This window comes from Neodiprion pinetum, chromosome 6 (assembly GCF_021155775.2).
Source record: "Neodiprion pinetum isolate iyNeoPine1 chromosome 6, iyNeoPine1.2, whole genome shotgun sequence".
Taxonomy (NCBI): domain Eukaryota; kingdom Metazoa; phylum Arthropoda; class Insecta; order Hymenoptera; family Diprionidae; genus Neodiprion; species Neodiprion pinetum.
In genome coordinates, this window is record NC_060237.1 from 5,156,494 (window position 1) to 5,177,581 (window position 21,088).

Sequence of the window (21,088 nt, forward strand, 5' to 3'; positions counted from 1 at the left end):
CTGTCTCCGCACTTAAATTTTCCACACGTAAGATTTTATACCGTCCGGAGAGCGCCCGGAACTCAAAGAGACTTTCGATCAGACGGAAATACGTCGGAACTGTCGTTGAAAAGGCGAAGAATATTGAGGAAATCGAATTGAAAATTTTTCTACATTGGACGAAACGCGATTTTTTTGAGGCACGGATGCTAGATCAGGGCATAAAGATGGATAAATATTGCGTTACTTCCATAAATCGCAGCGATCACGAGTAGATCTACTTGCGCGAATAAACGTCCGATCATTTTCTCCGTACTTGGAATTACCGTTCCGTTTGCCCCGAATTTGGTCTCATGATTTCCGGGAATCGTTTCGTCGATAGAGTAGTTTGAAAACAAAGCTCGGCACGTCCTCGGTATCCGCGGTTCTTGCAACTTCCGTGAAAGTTTCACGGAATGAAGATCCATCCGAGGCGAGCAGCCTGACTTTACTCCATCCCAACGGGACTTCCGAATGATCGTTCCTCGTTCCAACTCTCAGAGATCCTGCAACCGCAGTAGGACACCTCGGGCTATTTCCGCTCGGACTTTATTAGCAGCTGGATTGAGGGGTGCGCAAGACCCTCGTTCGATGCTCCCGCGGGAAGCCGGGGAACAAACGTCCGATTCGAGAAACTGGGGGATCTTGTCAAAAAAAAAAAAGAAAAAACAAAAAGAAAAAAACATTAAAAAAAGAGAAGAAAAATCGGGATGATCGCGTCGCGTTGTCCCGCAGCGATTGTTGGAGAAATCGCGACGATAGGTGTGAAATTACCGATTACGCACGTACCGAATCCCAGTGTCCTTCTGGGTTTTTGTTACCACGTCCCTTTCAATGAACGGATCGAAGAAAAAACAAAAAGTAGAAGAGGACGGAGGAAAAACGGTAAAAAAAAAAAAATGAAACGGAAAAAAAAATTTCCCTCCAAATGAAGTGCGGGATGAATTTTCTTCCTTTCGGAGCTTTATTCTCTCTCTGCACAAGTTCTTATGCCGGCGACTCGATCATTTCTCACTCTGATAAAATCCCCGTCTTGAAATCCCCGCCCCTTTCATCGAGGGGAAAAACGGCGGGGGAGAGAATAAGGGAATCCGGGCTACGGGCAGTTGAGGAAAATTTTATTATTTATCAAGGGAAATCCACCGGGCGAACTTTCTTCCGGAGTTGTTCGTGCGTTCAGGTACATAAGGTAAGGTACCCACTTGGGTGTGCCTGCCGCCGCTCCAATTACTTATAGGCGAATCTTGCAATTTGAGTGTTCAATTATTTGCTCCCCGCAGGTCTGTTTGTTTGTTTGATTCTCGTTTGCTCGTTTCTCTTGCGCCGTTGTTATCAATCCTCGAACGGAAACGAAGAAACAAAAAACAGAACAATAATTCAAATAAAACACAAAAGTATTTGTTCGACATTTTCGACGGCACGTGTGGAAAAATTTCTCCTACATTGTGAATCGGAGCTTCGAGTATCGTGTGAAAAAAAATATATAACAACAACGTCCGTGTGCACAATTACTGCTGCTGCATCCCCACGCAATATACGAACAAAATTCAAAGCTCGCTCGTGAGATTTCCCTCTATCCGAAGCTCTTATCTCGGACTCGAAGGAGTTTCCGCGATTTTCCTGTTTGCCAGAACCACCCCTGCAGTCGCGGCGTGCAAAACCGCAGAGCCTGGAACTTGTTGCTTCGTTGGGTATCTCGAGTCTAGACTCTGACGGAACTCCGTTGTACGGAAAGCTTCGCTGCGTCGTTCGCAATTTATCGGCGTGTACTTCGGAGGAGTTACAACCCGGAGACTGCGTTGCAACGGCGATACAAGGCAGTTTCCTATAATTTTCCCGCGGTGGACAAATTGTCCCGTAGTAGAGTGAAATAGCCGTTTTCAAATTGAAAGAACCGATCGAGTGATGTTCGCGGCAATTTCTTCGTCTTCTTTTCCTTTCGTCTTCTTCTCTGTTTTTTTTTTTTTCATATTATCATTTTGCCGAAAAAAAAAACAACGAACAATAAAATAAAAAATTTGCCACCGCGCGTCGGAAAACGGTCGTAAATAGCGGCCGTCTCGCGCTGCCGTATCTCTGTGGCGATAAATCGCGCGTGAGATATGTGAAATATATGCGGCATGGCAGGACGTTTCTTTCGCATTTTCACCCCGACGAGATGCGTCTGGGTCTGCAACCGGGCGTTACTCTGGCTCAATGTCCTGTCCTGGGTCCTCCAACTTACGTTTTGGGACAAACGAGCCGAGAATAAACGGAAAGGTCGTCAACGTCAAGGAAACCATCCGAGCGGAAACCGACGACGTCTGACGACCATTTTTGAAACGGACTCTCGTGCATTGTCCTCGGATCGAGAGGATTTTATGCATTTTATGCATATTGTTTCACAGCCGAGTTCCGTCGTCTTTGTCACGTCTTTGTGCATGTTCTCGTACAAGTTAATTTCCTGCCTGAAATATTTTTATAACAGTATCAATTCTCTCGGTATAAATTTCTTTTGAATTACAGGCAATTACCTGTGTAATATACACCTTATACGTCTACGGTAGAAAGAATCTTGGATTATTCTTCTGGAGATATTTTAACGAGAGAAGAATGTGACGCCAATTTCGGTACGAATAAACTTAAAATTTGAATTTGTATGAACTTGCAAAAATTTGGGACGTGATATTTCCTGTTTCAAGGGAACGGAACTCGTTCCTCAATTTTTTAATTCAATACTCTTTTATTTCCGGGTAAATGGTGTTAAAAAATAAAAAACAACGACAACAAATCGTTGCGATTCCCAGATTGAAAATTTTCATCACCGCAGACTGCACTGCGCACGTATGTAGCAGGTACACATGTACGTCAACTGGAGAAAAACAAAATTCGCAAAAATTCTTCGTCGTTTATTTTTCGATTTCCAACGTTTTTTTTCGCCCCCTCCTCCTCTCCTCTCGTCATTTCGCACAGTACCTAGACATATCAGTCAACCCAAGCGAAGCTAAATACGCTAAGCGCGCGACGGCGGGGGATGTTTTTATACCAGTGTTAAAGTTTGCTTCTTTTTTTGGTTTTTGTTTTTTTTTTATTTTTTTGAAAACCTTGCGCGAGGATGAAGCCTTAGGGCATGTACAAATGAAATAGCGTTTTTGGGTTTTTGCGGGGCGCGTTTTTCCGATTATTAGAAAATCTTTCAATTGGATTGAAAGCGCGCGAAGATCTCGTACGCGGGTGTTTATTTTCCATCGCACACATTAAACTACCCTTAAGATATATGTATAAAGCGCTCTGGCTGATCGTTACTTCGCAATCCCTTCCTCGTCGCAACGCCCGTGGTGTGAAAGATTTTTATCACTTATTTCTCACCCATGAATATACCTGTGATCCGTGATTCGTTATTATTTTTCGTTTTTTTTTCTTTATTCTGCTGCGGTCGCTTCTTTTCACGCCCCGTGAGTCGGTTGTAATGGATATTTATTTTTCAAAAGACGAGAAGAAATCGCTAAGCGAAGCTATTTAATTTAGCATTTGAATACACGTGGAAGCAATTTTATTTCCGGTTCGTCTTTTTCCCTCCTCTTCCTCATTCTTCTCTTTGCTATTCATTCGTTTCTCCTTGGGTATATTTTTCTTTGAGCAAAGTATAATCTTTGTACGTTTTTTATTTCCTATACCCTATAGACCGTATATCGTAGGGTCGTTTTATTCACCCGAGATTATATATCGGAAAAAAGTCTCACGTGAGATTTGAATGCCCGAAACGGCAATGCCGGCGATGTTTTCGGTATTATTTCGAAGATTAGAAAAAGTGACGAAACAAAAGTGAAAGAACGAAAGAAAAAAAAGAAAGAAAAAGGAAGGGAAATAATATTCTCATACACAAGACGCGTATGGAAAATATTCAAATTAATTTTTCCCTCGCCTCGCAAACGTATCACACTTATTCGCGAAGTATATTTGCAAAACGAATAAACCGCGAGAAGAATATATAAGTTAAAAAGTTACAAAAGAACTATGTTGCGAATTATTATACAGTCTTCCAGGGGCGAGTAAATAACTCTCGGTGCTAAAATAAATATTCCAAAGTATAACAGGGAGAGCTCGAGAAAACTGAGAAACTTAAGACAGAAAGTCTGGGAGCAATTTTTTAACTCTTGGGTGAAAAAATACCCCGCCACCCTCCGCCCCGGTGTATATTATGTAATCCAATTTTTTTTCTTCCCACTTCTCTCTTTCTTTTTACCTGTTTCTTTCTCGTTCTTAAACGCGGCTGAATTTACTTGTCAATTTTGTCTTTCTTTTTCTCCTCTCTCTCATAATTTATCTTCCCCAGCTTTTAGGTTTCAATTTTCCGGGCAATCTATAAATTGCTTCAAATTTTCCACCCACAATTTCCATCAAAGTTTAACACAATCGGCGAAAGTTCAACCGCTCGGATAATACCGTACCCACGCTTTGGGGAGTTTAGACGTTATAAATCAGTTGGCAACTAGTTTCGCCACATCCCGTTTCGGAATCAGACGGAAACTTCGCAGTTCGGCCGGTTAGTATCGGGATACCCGGCGAGCGGAAACTTTTGAAGACCGCAATAATTTACGCGATATAGCGGAAGAGCCGGTTCAATTGACCAATCGGCAACGAAAACACCCGGCATACGTCTCAAATTTCTTGGATCGCACGTCGCCTTACGTATGAATAGAAAATATTTTATTCATTCCTTGTTATGCATTCGCAATGAAACGATACAACTTGTACGCGTAGCGCGGTGAAAATTTATTATCTCGGGTGAAAACTCGCGGTTTTCTTTATCGCTGTCGGTGTGAAAAAATAGTTAAAAAATTGCAAGATTAATGAAATTTCTAAAAACTTGCAGCGATCCGAGGTTGAGTTATAAACTGTAAAATACACGTCGTCGCACAGCTAATATCGCTGTACGCGTACGACAAAAAAAGATACGTGGAAGTGATCTACGAAATCCGGTAATCGGAACAAAAAGGCAAATTGGAAACCAGCAATCGCGTTGGTAACGGTAATTGGATTCCTGGGGGAAAATTAATGACCGCAGTTACTGGCGAGGCGAAGAACTCGATGCCGAACTTGAAACCGGAGCGCCGAGCGATCGAATTTCCGCTGCTTTCTACCCGAATATCCTCGCGATTTTTTCTTTCTTTCCTTTTTTTTTTTTTTTTTTTTTTGAAGAGGGGAGGGGGGTGGGTCACGTTGGTTAAAAATTCAGTGACCATTTCAGAGTAGAGTAGAAAAAAAAGGAGTAAAACATTGTCTCGAAATTGATTAAGGGCGGTTTTGTTGTATGCTCGTTTACACGCAGCTGCGGAATTTATATGCACAACGGTGAATTCACAGCACCCGACAACCGATTCATCTTACGCGAAGCGTGCGGAAACCGCCATTCGTCTCTTGATAATCCTTCCGCGTCGAGGCGAGAAAGCGAGAGTGAGACTATAGTCGGGCCGAATCCACCCGTCAGAAAGAGACGCCTCTCGCTTCCGGTTCGCTTGACGCCTGTTCCCGACAGCTCTCGTTGCGCCCCTGCATGTTTCCGCCCCCTCCCCGTTTCACGGGGGACAAATGATCCGCTGTGAGAGAGTGAGCTTAATTCCCGCCTCGTGGAAAATACCGTGAATTTTACTCTCTGGAATGATAATAATGAACTCGGACGAGTTGGCCTGATCGCGGCAGGTGGTCGTGAATAAGTGCATACTCTTTTCCTGCTTTGTTTCAAAAGCCCACGTCATATCGAATGGACGGTGCGGATTTAATCAGCCCCCGGTGATATTAATTGCGTGAAAATTAAAGAAACGCAGGCAGCTTTCGATCCCTATTGTTTAAGATCGATCGTGACTAATTGAAAGTTTTACCGAGATTCATCTTCTTACATGAATTTCAGTTTCCTGCCACCGAGGAGAAACTATTTATTTATTCGATATTCTTTTGTTTCGTTTATTTATTTATCTTCGACACTTTTTCCACAGATTTTTCGAAATTACGTAACGCTGGCCGATACGGTTTACCCTTACGTAATTTGGTTCCGGAATCCGACGAAGGAATTATTTTTTTTTAATCAAAGCGTCTCAGTTCGTAAAATCATATTTGAGAATAAGAAGACCGAATTCATTTTACAATGCACAATCAATTTACCAACTCACAGAACTAGGCTCTCTCGTTGTACTTAATTAGTGAAATTTTGAAAACACCATGGACGATGTAAATGCGAACCATCCTCCACTTTTTCTTCGAAAACCAGCCAATTAAAGAAGCTCCTTGCTTGAGCGAAATATTCTTTTCACCAAAACTTAAGATACGTACTTTCAAAATATTCTCCATTAGTTTCGAACATTCGGAGAGAAGCGAGCTTTGCACACGCCTACATGTATAAAAACAAAAAGAGGTCTGGATCCGGAAAAATTTGTCGAAAATTTTTTCCCAAAGTTAAATAACGGCGAATTTCTCACGAGGCGCTTAGTTTACTCACCAAATTGAGCAGATAAACGTTGGTCACGGTGCGCATCCTCTTGTTTTTTGCGAGAGTAATGACGACCAACAAGTTCCCGATGACAGCCAGGACGAATATCGTGGCATAGAGAGGAACTATCAATCCTTCGAGGAAGTCACCGCCGCCGGCAGTACCGGTACTCGATACCGTCGGCGAAACGGTTTCGTTGTACGTCGAGGTGACGGCTGAAAACCGGGTGATAGCCGTCGACGAAGGCTGGCCGAGGCTTAATTGTTGACCCAGCGGTATTCCGCGAACGATGGACGGGCCGAGATCGGAGCTGGAGAACCTTGGCGACGACATCGCGGTCCGTTTAATCGATTTTCACCCGGGGGAATCACCGCGGGAAGAGAATCGCGAGGTGATTAGAAAAAAAAAAAAAAACTATTTTTCCCGACCGTACTCGTCGCGCGCGAAGCGCCGATTAAATCCACAGGCGAGACTCGCGCGGTGCTGCTGAAGGAGCGAAATACCGGGGGAAAGAAAAAAAAAACGAAAAGTAAAATGTGAAGAAAGAAAAGGTATTAAAGAAGCGAACTTTTACCACTCCGCGGATAGGAATTTAAAGGTTATTTTATACGACGTCCAGGATCTTTTTGGGCCGATCTTCGGCTCCGTTTTCTTCGGCGCTTCGCTCCGAAATCCTCTTCAAGAACCTGAGAAAAACAACATATAATGTTATATTATTCTGCCGTATTATTTATGTTTATTCTCGTTCTTTTTTAATCGTGTCACAACGGCCAGGGTGGGAAAAACCTGTCGATTTTACGCCTGCTCTGTGGTGTTTCTTTATTCTCTTTCTTTTCTTTTTTTTTTTTTTTATTTCTTTCAAGAATACATTGTTCGCGAAATTTGTCTTCCATCCCTCTCGGCTGACGGAAAAAAACTGCGAGATTACGCTATATCTTTCGAAATTGATTAAAAGATGGAAATAAATGTGATGTCTGAGCGGGATATTGGAAATGAGTGCTTGTTAATTTGGTGAAATTTATTCCATTCGATTCGCGTTTTCACGACCGATTAAACGAGCGTCGTGAAACGATTTTGGGGTAAGAAAAAAAAAAGTTGATTAGCGTAGTTGAAGAGGACGAATAGTTGGCCTGACAGTCCCGACCGCTTCCATGATTTGACATCTCGCGAGTTATACGTTCCATATGTTGATAACGGATTGGGCTGGCGTATATTTTTCTTTCCGAGTACAAGAATATCCATAATTCATTTTGTTTGAAAAATACAGGGTACTGCATAATATATTATTATACAACACGATACACAATATCAGCTCGGCGCGCCACGCGTTCCACGAGCAACGTTTTTATTTAAAACATTTGTCATCGCCGGGGTAAAATACACAACGCCGAGATGAGAGATTCCACGGTCGCGTCGGTGGCGAGGCTTGTTTTTCTAATCGATAAGGGGAAGACGCCCCCAGACGTCTTTTTGACTCCGCAAAGTCAAGCCCGGGGCGGGTTTCTCGGCTCTTAATTTTTCGCCGACAGCCCTTACAGCCCGCCGCTAATTGTAAGTATACCGTAACGAAGGGCGCGGTACGACAACAGTCAACAAGTAGCGAACACCGAATCGCGTCGCGGGTGAAAAGAAACGACGGAAAAGCCCCGCCGGCTGGGAACGGAGACGAGAGAAAAGGGGGCGAGGGAGCTTTTCGCGAAGCTAACGAGACCGACTCTTTGCCTTTCGGGATCGCTCAGGATTAGCGTGCAGCCTCGCAAACGTTACTCTTCGTCTCGAGCGTTTTGGCTTCCTATCGCCCCGAGACGTTGACTGATTTCTGAAAAGTACGGGGGAAATGAAAGTGACAAACGAAGAAATGCGAAACAGGGATACAATGAAACGAAAATAGAATCCGCATCGAGGATACGAAATGTGGGAAAGCACTGGACATGTATCGGGCATTTCACCGTCCGTAATTCTATTTATTTTTAAGTACGGTGGGGAGCGTAGAAGAATATCATCTTGCACCGAGTTTCAGATTATTTGGACCGCGAGATTGATTTTTACGGTTTCTTAAAACACGAATACCCAATTTTAGAATGAACAGCTCTAACCGATTAACTCTGAGTTTTTCTCATGATTTCTTTGTTAAAAAACAAAAGTTTCGAGACCAAAGTTGAAGTGGGTGAGCTTTTGGTTTAGAAACTACAGGGAAAACAATTAAATACGAATTTCAAAACTACAAATTTATATTTGATTTGAATTTTCTCACTTCTTAATTACTTTTTTAGCCTCTTTTTTCGTGTTTGACAAAAAATAAAAAAACGTGATAAAAGTTGGAAGCCAATCAATTGGCGCTATTGATTCGAAAATGGGGTTTTCCTGTTTCGGGGAGAAATAGAAATTAAACCGATCGTCTTAAAAATCTGAAACTCGTTGAAAGATGTTCCTTTTGTACAATACACCATACTTGAATGTGACGAGGGTCGTACGCAGGTCGGTTCGGGGTTGAATGCCTGATATACACTAAAAACAAGGATAAACAAAAACCGTCGAGCTTCTTGAACTGATACAGACATCGGAAAGTAGGTCCCCGTCGATGTAAGGGGTTGAATTACTCGAGAGAATTGCGTTATATCCAATTACCCCGGAACATCCCGCAGAGCTGTACGTGCCTCTAATTGCAAGCCTGCAGCTTGAATTTATCGCCGTTTCTTCGGCGCTCTTCCCCGTATACAACAAAGCGGAAAGTTATCGAGAGTCGGTCCGCCGGAGACGGCGATCGGTGAAAAATTATCGAGGGTCGAACGCGTGGCTCGAAACTTCCCGAGTGTAATTCGAGGGAGGCTCGAGTGTCAAGGGCCGCGTGTCTGCACACAGGGCGAGTTAACGTCGCCCTCGCGACACTTTGACGAAGACTAATTACCGTAATTCAAATACGCGAAGCGTCGCCGTCTCAGCCAAGGATCAAGGTCGACTGCTCGCGGGAACATCAATCAAAAAATGATAAGGAAGGGTCGATTTCCGGGCGCGAATTCGATCGGACCGGATGCAGTTCACCGGCGGTGAAAAATGGCCCTCGCATTTTTCACCCTCTTAGTTACGAATCTACCCCCCATAAAACCGTCGCCACGGGGGTGGAATTCCGACATTCCCGAATTAAATGAAAATCCGGAAATCAGTTTCCCGGCTCGTCTCGCCATTTCCCTACAGTTTGCACTCCGTTCGGATCCCCGGTCAATCGGGGGTCGACTCGAATGGCCCTCCGGGCGGATCCCGTGCTACCTTCATCCCCAACCCTTGACCCGGAATCACGATTCGTTGCCCGCCCTTGGTAGCACGGCTCACTTCGTTAACCCGCGACGAATCTCGCTGCATCGCCTATCTACCAAGCGGCTAATTTGCGGGGCTACACCTGTGCATACACATGCGTAAAACGCGCATACGTAGGTACAAGACCAGCCACGTGCCAAGAATCGTTTGCGTACGTGTGAAAATCGAGGCTGGAGGGATGGTTGAGAAAAAAATTGCGGTTACGGGAGAAAGGGGTGAAAACGTTCTAATTTAATGAGACGATCCCGCACCGAGGGGAACGAAATTATCCTGTTCGTTATTCCGAATGTTGCCAATTTCTTTTTATCCTGGGAAAGGGGTGGGGGGGGGGGGGGGGGAGACGAAAGGAGGAAAAAACAAACACACGTTCCTTCGAAGTTTCTCGTTGACCGAGCTACAGGTGGGCAAACTTCGTTGCGATATAATTTTATCTGCAGGGCAGTTTCTCTGACGGTTTTGTTCGAACAGAATTGACCAATATAAATACGCCGTCGTTTCTACGGGAGATACAATCCTCAATTTTCAATTTTATTTCGGGCCGCAATCTAGCCTTAAAGTATATAGTACGAAATCCCCGACGAGAGGAAAACCGATTCAATTATACATCAAAAGCATGCACTCCAAGCAAGATTAATTCCTCGGGCGCAAACGTTACGCAAATAAATTACGCCGTTTTCGAGGGAACCTCCTAACCGCTGTAATAATTTCACTCTCATCGTTCTTCGCTCTGACAAATTTTTGATGAATATTTAATACCGGCTCTGCTGCAATCTAATCCCCGATTTCGACCCGGACTGATTTGGAAATTTTTGCACCCCGAGTTGAAGGTGGAGTCACGCTTTGCAATTACTGGTACAGAAATGAAATAAATTGTACACGGAGGGAAAGGTTTATTTCAATAAAGTTTTTCTTTGCAAATGAAAAAGTTTGCTTTATTTATCTTTTGTTTTCTTGCGGTAACAAATATTCAGTTACCGCAAGTAAGATATCAGTTTTCGTCAGCCGATGAAACATCTCTGTCGATTTAATGAAAACTTTTCCAACAGTCTCCGACAGGTGTAGGAAATGTTGGAAAGATTCAGCAACTCTTAAAACTCATTATTACAAGCATAACTGCTCCCAAGTATGATTTCTTGTTTCGGGATTTTTAGGGAAAGAACTGATTTATCGAGTGCCTTTCCATTACTGCATAAGATGGGGGAGGGTGAGAGAGAGAGAGAGAGAGAGATTTATTCTCCCCATCCTGTTTATCGCTTTACCGCCGGGTGGCTGACACCGGTGGGATAATAATACATATATAATGTGTTTTACAAAAAGTGTTAGCGATCCATAGCGAAACGGATGGCGGGTATACGCGAGAGGGAGAGCTTTTCAGCATCCTGTTGGGGATGCAAAAACAGCCTTCACATGCGGATGATAGATGCGCGCGTATATATCCGGCAATTTGATATCGGTATAATGGCCGGAAGGTATGTAAAAAGAAACCGCTTATGTCACCGCGTCATTCCTCCCCCCCCCCCCCCTCAGGTGCTGTGCAGCACACATGTCCGCAATTTCGATCGAACGGGAGCCGTTTGACTTCGAGCCGAGGGGAGAAGTCTCACCGCCGCAAATGATTTTCTAAAAAACATGTCGCACGTATTTGAAAAGATTTTTTTCATAATTAAATTAACCCGTCTTATCTACCATTGTTGCATTACGTGGAATTCATTCCGGGATCGTATATTTTATAGCGTGCGGAAACTCCGCAATTATATTCATTAACGAGAAAGGCGTGATACGAGCCTTTCAGCTACATTGCAGACTTTGCTTTTCATCGTTTCTTTTTCTTTCTTTTTTTTTCGATTGTTTTATTTATTTATCTTTTACTTTTTCCCTTTTCACGTAATGCTAAAGTCTGACGTGACCGTGAAGATTTTTGCTTTGCGATATATCCGCTCTTCAGAATCCTGCGGAATGATAATACAAGTACTTGAGAATTTTTACTGTACACACGTACAAATGGGCATGTATACGCATGTATGTACGTATACGTAAGTGCCCTGAAGGAGGACGTAAATAAAGAAGCTGCGCCTGAGGTTTAAAAATTTATTTGGGATAAAGGAGAAAAAAAAAAAAAAACAACAAGAAATAATAATGAAAAGAAAAATTAAATAAAGTGGGTAAGAGAAAAATTAGATCCCGGCATATATTTTCCCACTTTCCAGTATAATGCCTGTGCAAAAAGCGTGAAATAGCAGCTGCAAGGACCCCGGGATTATTTTGAGCGAAACGGAGCGATGTGTATCTAAATATATTGGGAATCGGTGAAACGACGGATCGAGGAGCTCGTTACTTTCTTTTCGAGGGACGAGCGTCGCGACGCGGTGCGTCGAACCGACACGGCAATGGCCTCTTAAATTCCTGCGATTTGACGGCTTGCCTTGTACCGGGGCAGGGTTGAAATTCCGAATTTTGAAAAGTTCCGAAAACGACAAAGCCGAAATTTTTTCGTGACGAAACTTGAAGTAAACAAATCAAACTTTGACAAAGCATCAAAGTTTCGAATGGTCCGAAACCCAACGCTCAAAGTTCCGAAAGTGTAAAATTCCGGAAGGACAAAATGCCGAGAGGGCGTAACTCCGATAAGTCAAAGTTTCGAAAGAGCGGAAATGAGAAAATAGAAAAATCTGAAATATCGAAATTCTGAAGGATCGAAGATTTTCGGTTATCCGGTTTTATACACCCACTCGTTGAGTGAACTACCGCTGTGTGAGGATATTTTAAGTTTCGAAATTTTACTCTATCGTAACTTGAATTTTCGAAATCTTACATTTCGGAACATTGAGCCGTCGGATTTCCGACCACTCGAAACTTTGTTGTTCCGTCAAAGTTTGATGTCATTGCTTCAAGTTTCGCTAAAAAATAATTGGTAATTAGGCGCTATCGAAACTTTTCAAATTCAGAACTTCAACACGGCCACCTTATACCTTACTCGCAAAATTTTCACGTCGAGTGCGCGAGAAGGAACGAAACCGCGATCAGGACTCGGGCAAAAAGGATTCGAGACTCGATTAGTATCGTCGAGCTACGGACGTAATACACTCATCGAATCTTAACGCTGCGCGCTGTTCGGCTCATGACGGCGGCTTTTTACGCCATTATACTCGCTATCGCGATGATTTTCTTCGCCCGACCTTCGCTAATAGCGAGGCAGCTTCGGTTCGCAGAAGTATGAGAAGAGACGGGAGAAAAAACGGAAGGGAAAAACTCCGCAATGGCATATCTCCGTCATAACGATCTCGAGTCCAATTACCCGAGTGAATGGCTGTAATTACGTCGTTGTCCTGTGACGCGATATACGTTGAAAAAGAGAGTCGAAGGGGAGAAAAAAAAGCACACACACACACACACCCTCACGCACAGCCCTCATCTTTTTTACCCGGCCAATTTTTACCGATCGAAAGCTCACCCTCCCGACCCAACATCGAATTCACGCATGATCGATTGCTCGCTGGATCGGATAACGGTGAACAATACCGAATTAAACGATTCTTGGATGATTCCAGTTACATACCTGTATGCGTTGATAGTTTGATAGAAGTAAATCAAACGATATTCGCTTCACGTTTTGGCTCTAATTAATTGTTGTTCCACTCCGCATATTAATGCCGCTGTATAAAATTTGCCCGACGGTACGTCGCGAATTTCCTGAATTATTTAACTTTTTAATTCTATTTGTTGAATTCTACACGAAATAATTTAATCTCATTCGACTTGAAAACACTCGGCAGGTACGCTTCACTTCACTTAAAGTATTAATTTCTCGTTACCTCCGCAAAATGGCGAGTAATCTTGGAAAATTTAAGAGAGTTTTACCGATTCTATGAAATTATTTCGCGCAACGGTGCGAAATAAATATGTAACATTATACAGACGCAATTGTGTAATATAATTTCACCAAAGAAATAGAACTCGGGTCGTCTGGTAGAAATTATCAATTTCTTGAATTGTGGAAGTAATGAAACATTTCTTTTTTATAATCAAATTGTATCAAATTCAAATTATTTCGCAGAATCACAACCAGGGAATTAATATTCTTCTCGGTACAATGTTGTATAGGTACTCAAATCGGTGACCTTATTATACGTATACTCAAACAATATTCACTTAGCTAATGGATAAACAATACGGTGAATGGAGAATCGAGTATGAAAAACAACGAATATCGGCTATTTTCCATAAAAAAAAACAAAAACTTTCCCGCAATCGAATCCTCAATCTCCTCAGTTTATTCTGATTCGCGAATTGTTTATTCCGATTGTATTTTCTCTCGTCTTTCCGCTTTACTTACTCACAGATACGGTATAACGATTCTTGCGTTACTTCCGCTAGATCAGCGTGGACAAAGTTTCTTCACGAGATATTCGTAACCGGGAATATTTGAAGTTAGATCACGAAAAGTATTCGTTCTCCATGATTAATTCAACGATTTCAATTTGTCGGTGGTATTTTTTTTAAAATACAACGAAAAATTGTTTTTTTGCAAACCTCTGAACACCTCCGCCAAAAGAGTGACCCGCTTAATTTCCACAAATTGAGATGTGGTTTCGATTCATCTGGATTTCGCGAGTCTTGGCGAAGGTTCTTTGGAGCTAAGCTTTCGCCGGAGACTTTGGCCAATTATTTTATAATTTTCGTCGACAAATCCGCGAGGATTATTGAATACATATTATATACAACCGAGTCGGGGGTTTGATTAATGTGGGTCGTTTATATTCTATTAATTTACCGCAAAGTGTTCATTGTACGTAATGTACATTATCGCCACGTTCAATGCCTCGTTAATCAAATTATCGTTAAGGCAATATCCCCGCGCAGAGCGCACCGTTTTTGCACCATGGGTATGTTATAATACTGCCAACGAGCCTGTCCTGTTTTTTTTTCTCCTTCCCCTTCGTCCCTTATTGCAGTTTGAATTTTGGAGGAAGTTTGAAATTGAACATCGTGCTTCTCAATAATTTGTGTGCAAATCACGCGATTGGAAAATTGATTCCGTGCTTTTTCTCACCGAAGGTAAAATGCGTGATGAATTAAAAACGTAACGTGACTACAAATGATAATTTCGTATCGTTGATATAAATTTCTCGCTGCTAATCCGTAATTGCAAAGATACGTGCTGTTAAAGTAATTCGCTTGCTCGTTTATCAAAGCTGCCACGCAGTGATTGAATAATACATGACGATTGTTATTCTGGCTGCGTAATTATTCACTCCTTTTTAAATTTTCAAGGGCGGAAGTTTTTACGCATCGAGTGGATAAGCGAACGATTATGTATATTTTCGTTAATTACGATAATGAATATGAAACGAGACAAGAGAAACGGTGGAATATATAATCACAGCTTTTATTTGATGTCCTCGGTCCAGTGTGTCGACGTAATAATGTATAGATAATATCATAGATTGGAACAACAGTGCGAGCTACTTTCCGTAAAATGGCACGATCTAAAGTTTGAGATATTTTAAAAGACTCGAAGGTCGGCGCGTTGTTCTTTTATCAACACTACTATTGTTATGTTTCGAGTTACGAACGAATACACACGATAAGACCTTACGATTCCGTAAATTTATTTCAGCAATAAGCGAAGATAATAATTGGAGGGTTAAAGGTAGACATAAATTCTAAAAATGCGTCAATAAATTTAGAGTAAATCGTAAATCCGGAGTTACGTGTTCTCTCGCACCGGGCGAATGCTACGGTGCTCCTATTATACATGTATACGTATACATGTTACGTGTACACGTGTAAGCGCTCGGTGAGAATTTCATTTTATTTCATTATTTATATACCCCGCTTCTATTTCGATTAGTTTTTCTTTCATTTTTCCACGATTTTTTTCAAACGAGAAATAAGCGTACAGAAGGGGAGAAAGAGCGAGTGGAACCCTCGGCCATAATTCTCTTTAATTGGATTATTTCTCTCAGAGACTCAACTCTCCTCGCCGGAGCATGAAGCGACTCGCAAAACCGTTGAGAAAATTTACTCCGGTTCGAGATTTCGCGAATCCCGTAGCTGACAGCGGAAAACGCATTAAACGTCAATTATTCCCCCCGCAATCGGCCGCCAAAAGACGTCGCCTCGTGTAATACATTGTACAACTTGAATTATATCCCCGATATTTTTCACCTCGTGCGAATTTCCGAAGCGTCATTGGCTTCCGGTTTTTTTCCCCCGACAATTTTTTACCACCCAGCTTTCGAAACTCCGGTAAAATCGACGTTGAATGTATCGCGGTTCGCGGGTCAATCGGATAAATTCGTGACGGCATACGCGCTGCGTCTAGGCTGCGAAATCTGGCCCGGGTGATTAATAGATCGGCGCTCGGCTGGGCGCGCCCAACTTTTTGCCGCGCCTTCGAAATATCGCACCGGCGAAACAGTTGCGGCCAATGGGAACGAAGGACGAGAAAGCGGGAAGTTTCGAGAGCGTTGAAGAAAATACGTATAAGACGATGCAGGGCTCCGTTTTCTCGGTTATTATTTCTCCGCGACGGGAACGACGACGTCCGAAAGTTTGCGAAAATATTGACGCGCCACGAGCCGCAGTCGTAAAGCGCTGCCGCAATTGTTAATAAGGGATTTTCGCCGGGTTCGTCGCTTCGCTTCGCTTCCAATTATCCCCCGGGAACTCGCGAATCGCGTGACAAGACCGGATCGAAACATCCCCCCCCCCAACCCCCCCCCCCCCCCCCCAACCACCAGACGCGATATCGCTCACAATCAGTTACGAGTGATGTTCCTATGCCGGCGGGGCTCCAATTACTCAAATCGCATCGGCTGACCTCATCGTCACTCTTACTACTGCCCCGAAGTCACCTTAAAAACGCGACGATACACCGAAACACAACCTCGAACCAACGGGCATCTCATTATTCGGCTCGCTCATCCACAAATTTCCGACACAATGACAAATGCGACGAAAAAGCTGGATAAAAAAATAACGTCTCCACCGAACTCTGCCACCCCCCGATATTCTCCCTAAATTTGTGTCGCTGAATGGGAAGAAATAATGTTATACAACGCAAGTTATTCGTACCTCGATGCGTTGAGATGCGACGAAGTCGTAGTTACGTACATATAATACGCCTACTTCGTTGTCAGTGACGATCATAAACCGATGTACAAGTAAATAACCAAATGACTGAAAATGAATTTGATGCACCCTCTAGGTACGTGAAATGCAACAATTTTAAGGTAATACTTGTACAGATTTGCCACGGTTTTTTTCCCCTTACCTGCGGGAAAATCGTGAAAAGGTCGGCCTGAAAGCCGGATATGGAAGTTAAAAGTTCGACTTGAAGAGGAACGATACGAGTCTAAGCGACGGAAGTAAATCGGGGATATATTTTTGAACGGAGGGCTCAATGCCACGTTAATTATATAAACTTTCCCCTGCTAGGGAATTGATATCTATATTTGCGCATGCGAATAAGTACGTACATTGTATGTATAACTGTGTACAATGTTTAAAAAAAGTTATTCCGATTCTGGGTGATCGCTCAGCACTTCGTATTTTGCATTCCTCCTTCGTATTGTACAGATTATAAGCTGTCGAGTAGCCCCTCGTCTCCGATAGTCCTTCCTTCTCTTACGAGGAGCCGTGAAAGGAGATTAGCTCCGTGGCTAAAGCTCCTCGTTTTTGTACCACCCTTAACTTCGCGGTCTAATTAGCTCTGCGTTCATCGATTGTGCTTACGATAAGTCGCGGCGTGAAACTGCAGCGCAAACGAATTTTGCTTGATGATATCAGAGAGAGGGAGTGAAGAAAAAAGTCAAGAAAATTGTCTAAAAACTCACCAAAATTTTGCCGAGATTCGCATAGTCACTGGTATTGCCGGGGAAATGTTTCGAATAGTAAAAATCGAGCCAGGATTACGTGATGAGTAATTTACCGTCGTCCGTAAAACTTTCGATTGATTCTTGGATCGGTTCTGTGGATGAAATATATTCGGCGGTATTATAATATGATAATTTTCAATGATTGAAAGCCAAAAGTTTGAATTTGCGGGAATAAACTTCACGCCGATTAGATAACCGCTCGTGTATTAATTGTCATAGCCAATAAAACTGAGCCGCACGCGATTATAGAATCCGCACGATTTCGAAAGTTTGAAAACTGTGTGAACGCGAACCAGTATTAAACTTTGAGAATATTTCCTAGCCGATAAAGCGCGGCGCGACCAAACTTTACATGGGTTAAACTTTTCTCGCTAGAGAAGTATAGTGAGGAAAGAAAAAATTTTTCGCGGGGATAAATTTTACCGTGGAGAACGAGGCAAGTGGCTCGAAGCGGTTCTGCAGACGAACCGCGAAAATTGCGCATCTCGAAACAGGATGAGAGTGAGAAAGAGAAATGACAGAGGAAAAGAGAGACAGAGACAAAGACGGAGAGGAAAGATGCGCTCGATGCTCTCGGATCCTCGAAAACAAACTCAAACCCGTATGAAATCCATTTATTTATATATCTCGGGAGGTGATCCCGAGGTTCGGCGACGCGCGCCCGGCGATTCTGAAGCGGCGACTGAGCTGGCGTCGCGACGCTTCGCGTCGACCCGCTGAGCACGCTTTCGTAAGCCGGCTCATTCATCCCCGCGTGCCGAGAGCTGCTCCGCCGTCCCGCGCCCCGTTCACCCCTTCTTCCGAATCCCAGCCTCCCCGGCGTCGCCGGCGCCGCGACGCCCCGATAAGATAAGGGAAATAAGAGCCCACGTCCTGCAAGGGTTGCCCGGGTTGACGGGATGTGTCGTAGTATCGAAAACGACGAGTCTTCGCGCCGTTAACCGCGTCCGCGATCGTCTCGTCAACTCCGACCCCGGAAAAAGAGGAAAAAAACATAAAAAAAACACAAAAAACCCTCGAATATGTAAAAATTCAGGTCGTTAACTGGGAACGGCTCGACTCGTTCACCCCGGTTTTTTACTCGGCGTTACATGCTTCGGTAGTCGTTATTTTTCGATACGCAAATTTCCATCGCGACGTGCGCGATTAGTTAATTCGATTAACGAATGAGATTGTTTCAATGATCGTTAGGAATTTTTTTTTTTTCTTTTTTTTTTTGCTTCTATTCCTCGCGGAGTAAGAATTTGCAACTGAAGAATATATTCGATATTGTAAATTGTAGGAGTAACAATTTTCGTCCGGCTTGAAATAACGAGGAAAAGGAATGTCCGTGGGATTTCACATCGCTTCTCTTACAGTTAACTGCGAGGATAAAGAAGAAGCATGACGAAGTTCGGGATTGAAGCTCAAATTCTGCTTCGTACCTCTGTGTAAATCAAACATTTCTACTCGATGTTCGCACGAGACGAAGAAATCATTCGGAATCACCACTCCGAAGGGTAAAAACGTCCGCAGATTCTTGAAGTGTACACTTTTTGCTCAAAGTCTCCGCGATCTTACCCGCCGAGTTATTAGATCTCGAACTATTGAAAGTGAAGGGAATCGACTCGCAAAATGGATAGGAATAGCCGGTATTACGCCCTCGGGCAAAACTTATGTACCTACAAGTCTCGGCGTCCGCAGCCTGGCGTCGCGTTAACTTGATCGAGTCACGTGATAAATTCCATCAACTATTTTCAAGCTGTACCAATCCGAAAATAAATCGAAAAAGGATTGCTAAGCTGCGTTGCCTTGGGGCCAATTTTTCAACCCCCTGACCCCAGATATCGCGACCTGACAAAGATAAGAGCGTTGAAATTGCAGGACTCGCGTAACTAAAAATAAACCAATAACACTTTTTACCCAGACAGCTTCCGTAATCATTTTATTATTTGGGCTTGATCGCGAAGCCGGCATGCGAGCTTTTCTAGGGTGGGTAACGGCAGGGTGCAGCGGAGCATTATGGGTGAAATTCACTGCCGCCCGGCATCCGAGACGTCCGCTTTCCTCCCAGGAGATCAAAGATATTCCGCTTTAAATATTCCCAGTATTTTGCTTATTACATCAAAACTCCTTTTCGCCAAACCGCGAACCTCCCTCGTGACCTCTTGCTAATTTTCTGCAAACTCCGTTTCATCGAAGCCTGCGACGGGACAGTCGACTCGCAACAGGTCCGCGACGCCTCGCGTCGCGTCCTCGAGACGAGGGGCGAGGAAGAGGGAGAAAAATTAACCCCGTCATCAACGAGTTCAGAAAAGTTCATCCCGACTGTCCCGTTTACCGATAACTCGTATTCCAAGGTATAGAAAACTCGTGCCCGTAGAGTTTCGCTTCGGATGAGTAAAGAATGGTATTAAATAATATCGGCAATCGAGGCGTTGTATCTTCAGCTTCGAAAATGGCTTTCGATATTCGATACAGTCAATTTTTTAAGACTCTCAGCTTGGATATTTTTCGTGGAACTGAAAAATTTTACAAACTTTCTTCTTCGAGTGCGCTGTGTTGATTTACAGCTGAGCAACGAACATATGATAGTACCGGTGCCTGTTCAATTAAATTCAATTAACTTAGATTGAACATGACAAGCGGTGTAAGCCTCACGACAGAATTTTAGCAGTGAAATTACTAAGAGAATTATTTACCCGATTGCTGACGCGTGTGTCTATAGATTGACTCGCGTTTGACGTGCATTCGCGGCGTAATTCGAGGATCGAAATAATCCGGCAGCGAATGAAGAGTAACATTGTTAGCCGAACCAATTTGGAAAATTGTTGAATTCCATGGAGGGTTGTGCAATTCGGTGAACGCTGTAATCGTGCGGTCTTTGCAACACCGATGCAACTTGTTTCGTTTATTATTCCTGTGACGCATCTTCTGCCCTAAATAAAAATTCGACACACCAGCGATCCACGATTTGCTCGGACTATCTACTATCGCAAACCGCGTACGTAAAATACTCATTGAAGTGGCGAGTAGATTTCATCAAGGAAAGTAATCGAAAGGTGAAAACTGGCGGAGGGCAATCAGCTTAACTGGTTTAAAAAAATCTAGAAAACGAGGCTGAATCAACTTCAGCGAAGCTTACACACGGCGTGAAAATTTTATATCTCGAGAAACGAACTCCCGAATCCCTTGGCCGGTGAAAACTTTGATCCGACCCTCGGTGTTCGGGTAAGAATAATTCTCTGTTCTATATTCGAAACAGTAAACAAGCTGCACCTGCATCAAGGCGGTGGATGCTTGGCCTGCGAAGAAGGCGAGAAATAAAATCGAGGGGAGGAAAAAACGAGAGAATCGAGACGGCATCGGCGTTGATCGCGGAGCGGCCCTAAGCCACCCTAAGCCACTCGGGACCGGATCGCGGGCGAAA

At 43.4% G+C, this 21,088-nt stretch overlaps 1 protein-coding gene across 2 annotated transcripts in view; it reads right to left on the reverse strand.

Moving 5' to 3' along the window:
• LOC124222577 (cholecystokinin receptor type A) overlaps positions 1 to 17,998 on the reverse strand; it is a 42,872-nt gene extending 24,874 nt beyond the window's left edge. For both annotated transcript variants that reach the window (XM_069136840.1, XM_069136839.1), the window contains exons 1-2: positions 17,638 to 17,998; positions 6,494 to 7,170 (exon numbers count right to left, since the gene is read on the reverse strand). In XM_069136840.1, coding sequence (XP_068992941.1) covers positions 6,494 to 6,817 — 324 coding nt within the window. In that variant the 5' untranslated portion in view covers positions 6,818 to 7,170; positions 17,638 to 17,998. The remainder of the gene's footprint in view (positions 1 to 6,493; positions 7,171 to 17,637) is intronic.
• Between the last annotated feature and the right edge of the window lie 3,090 nt (positions 17,999 to 21,088).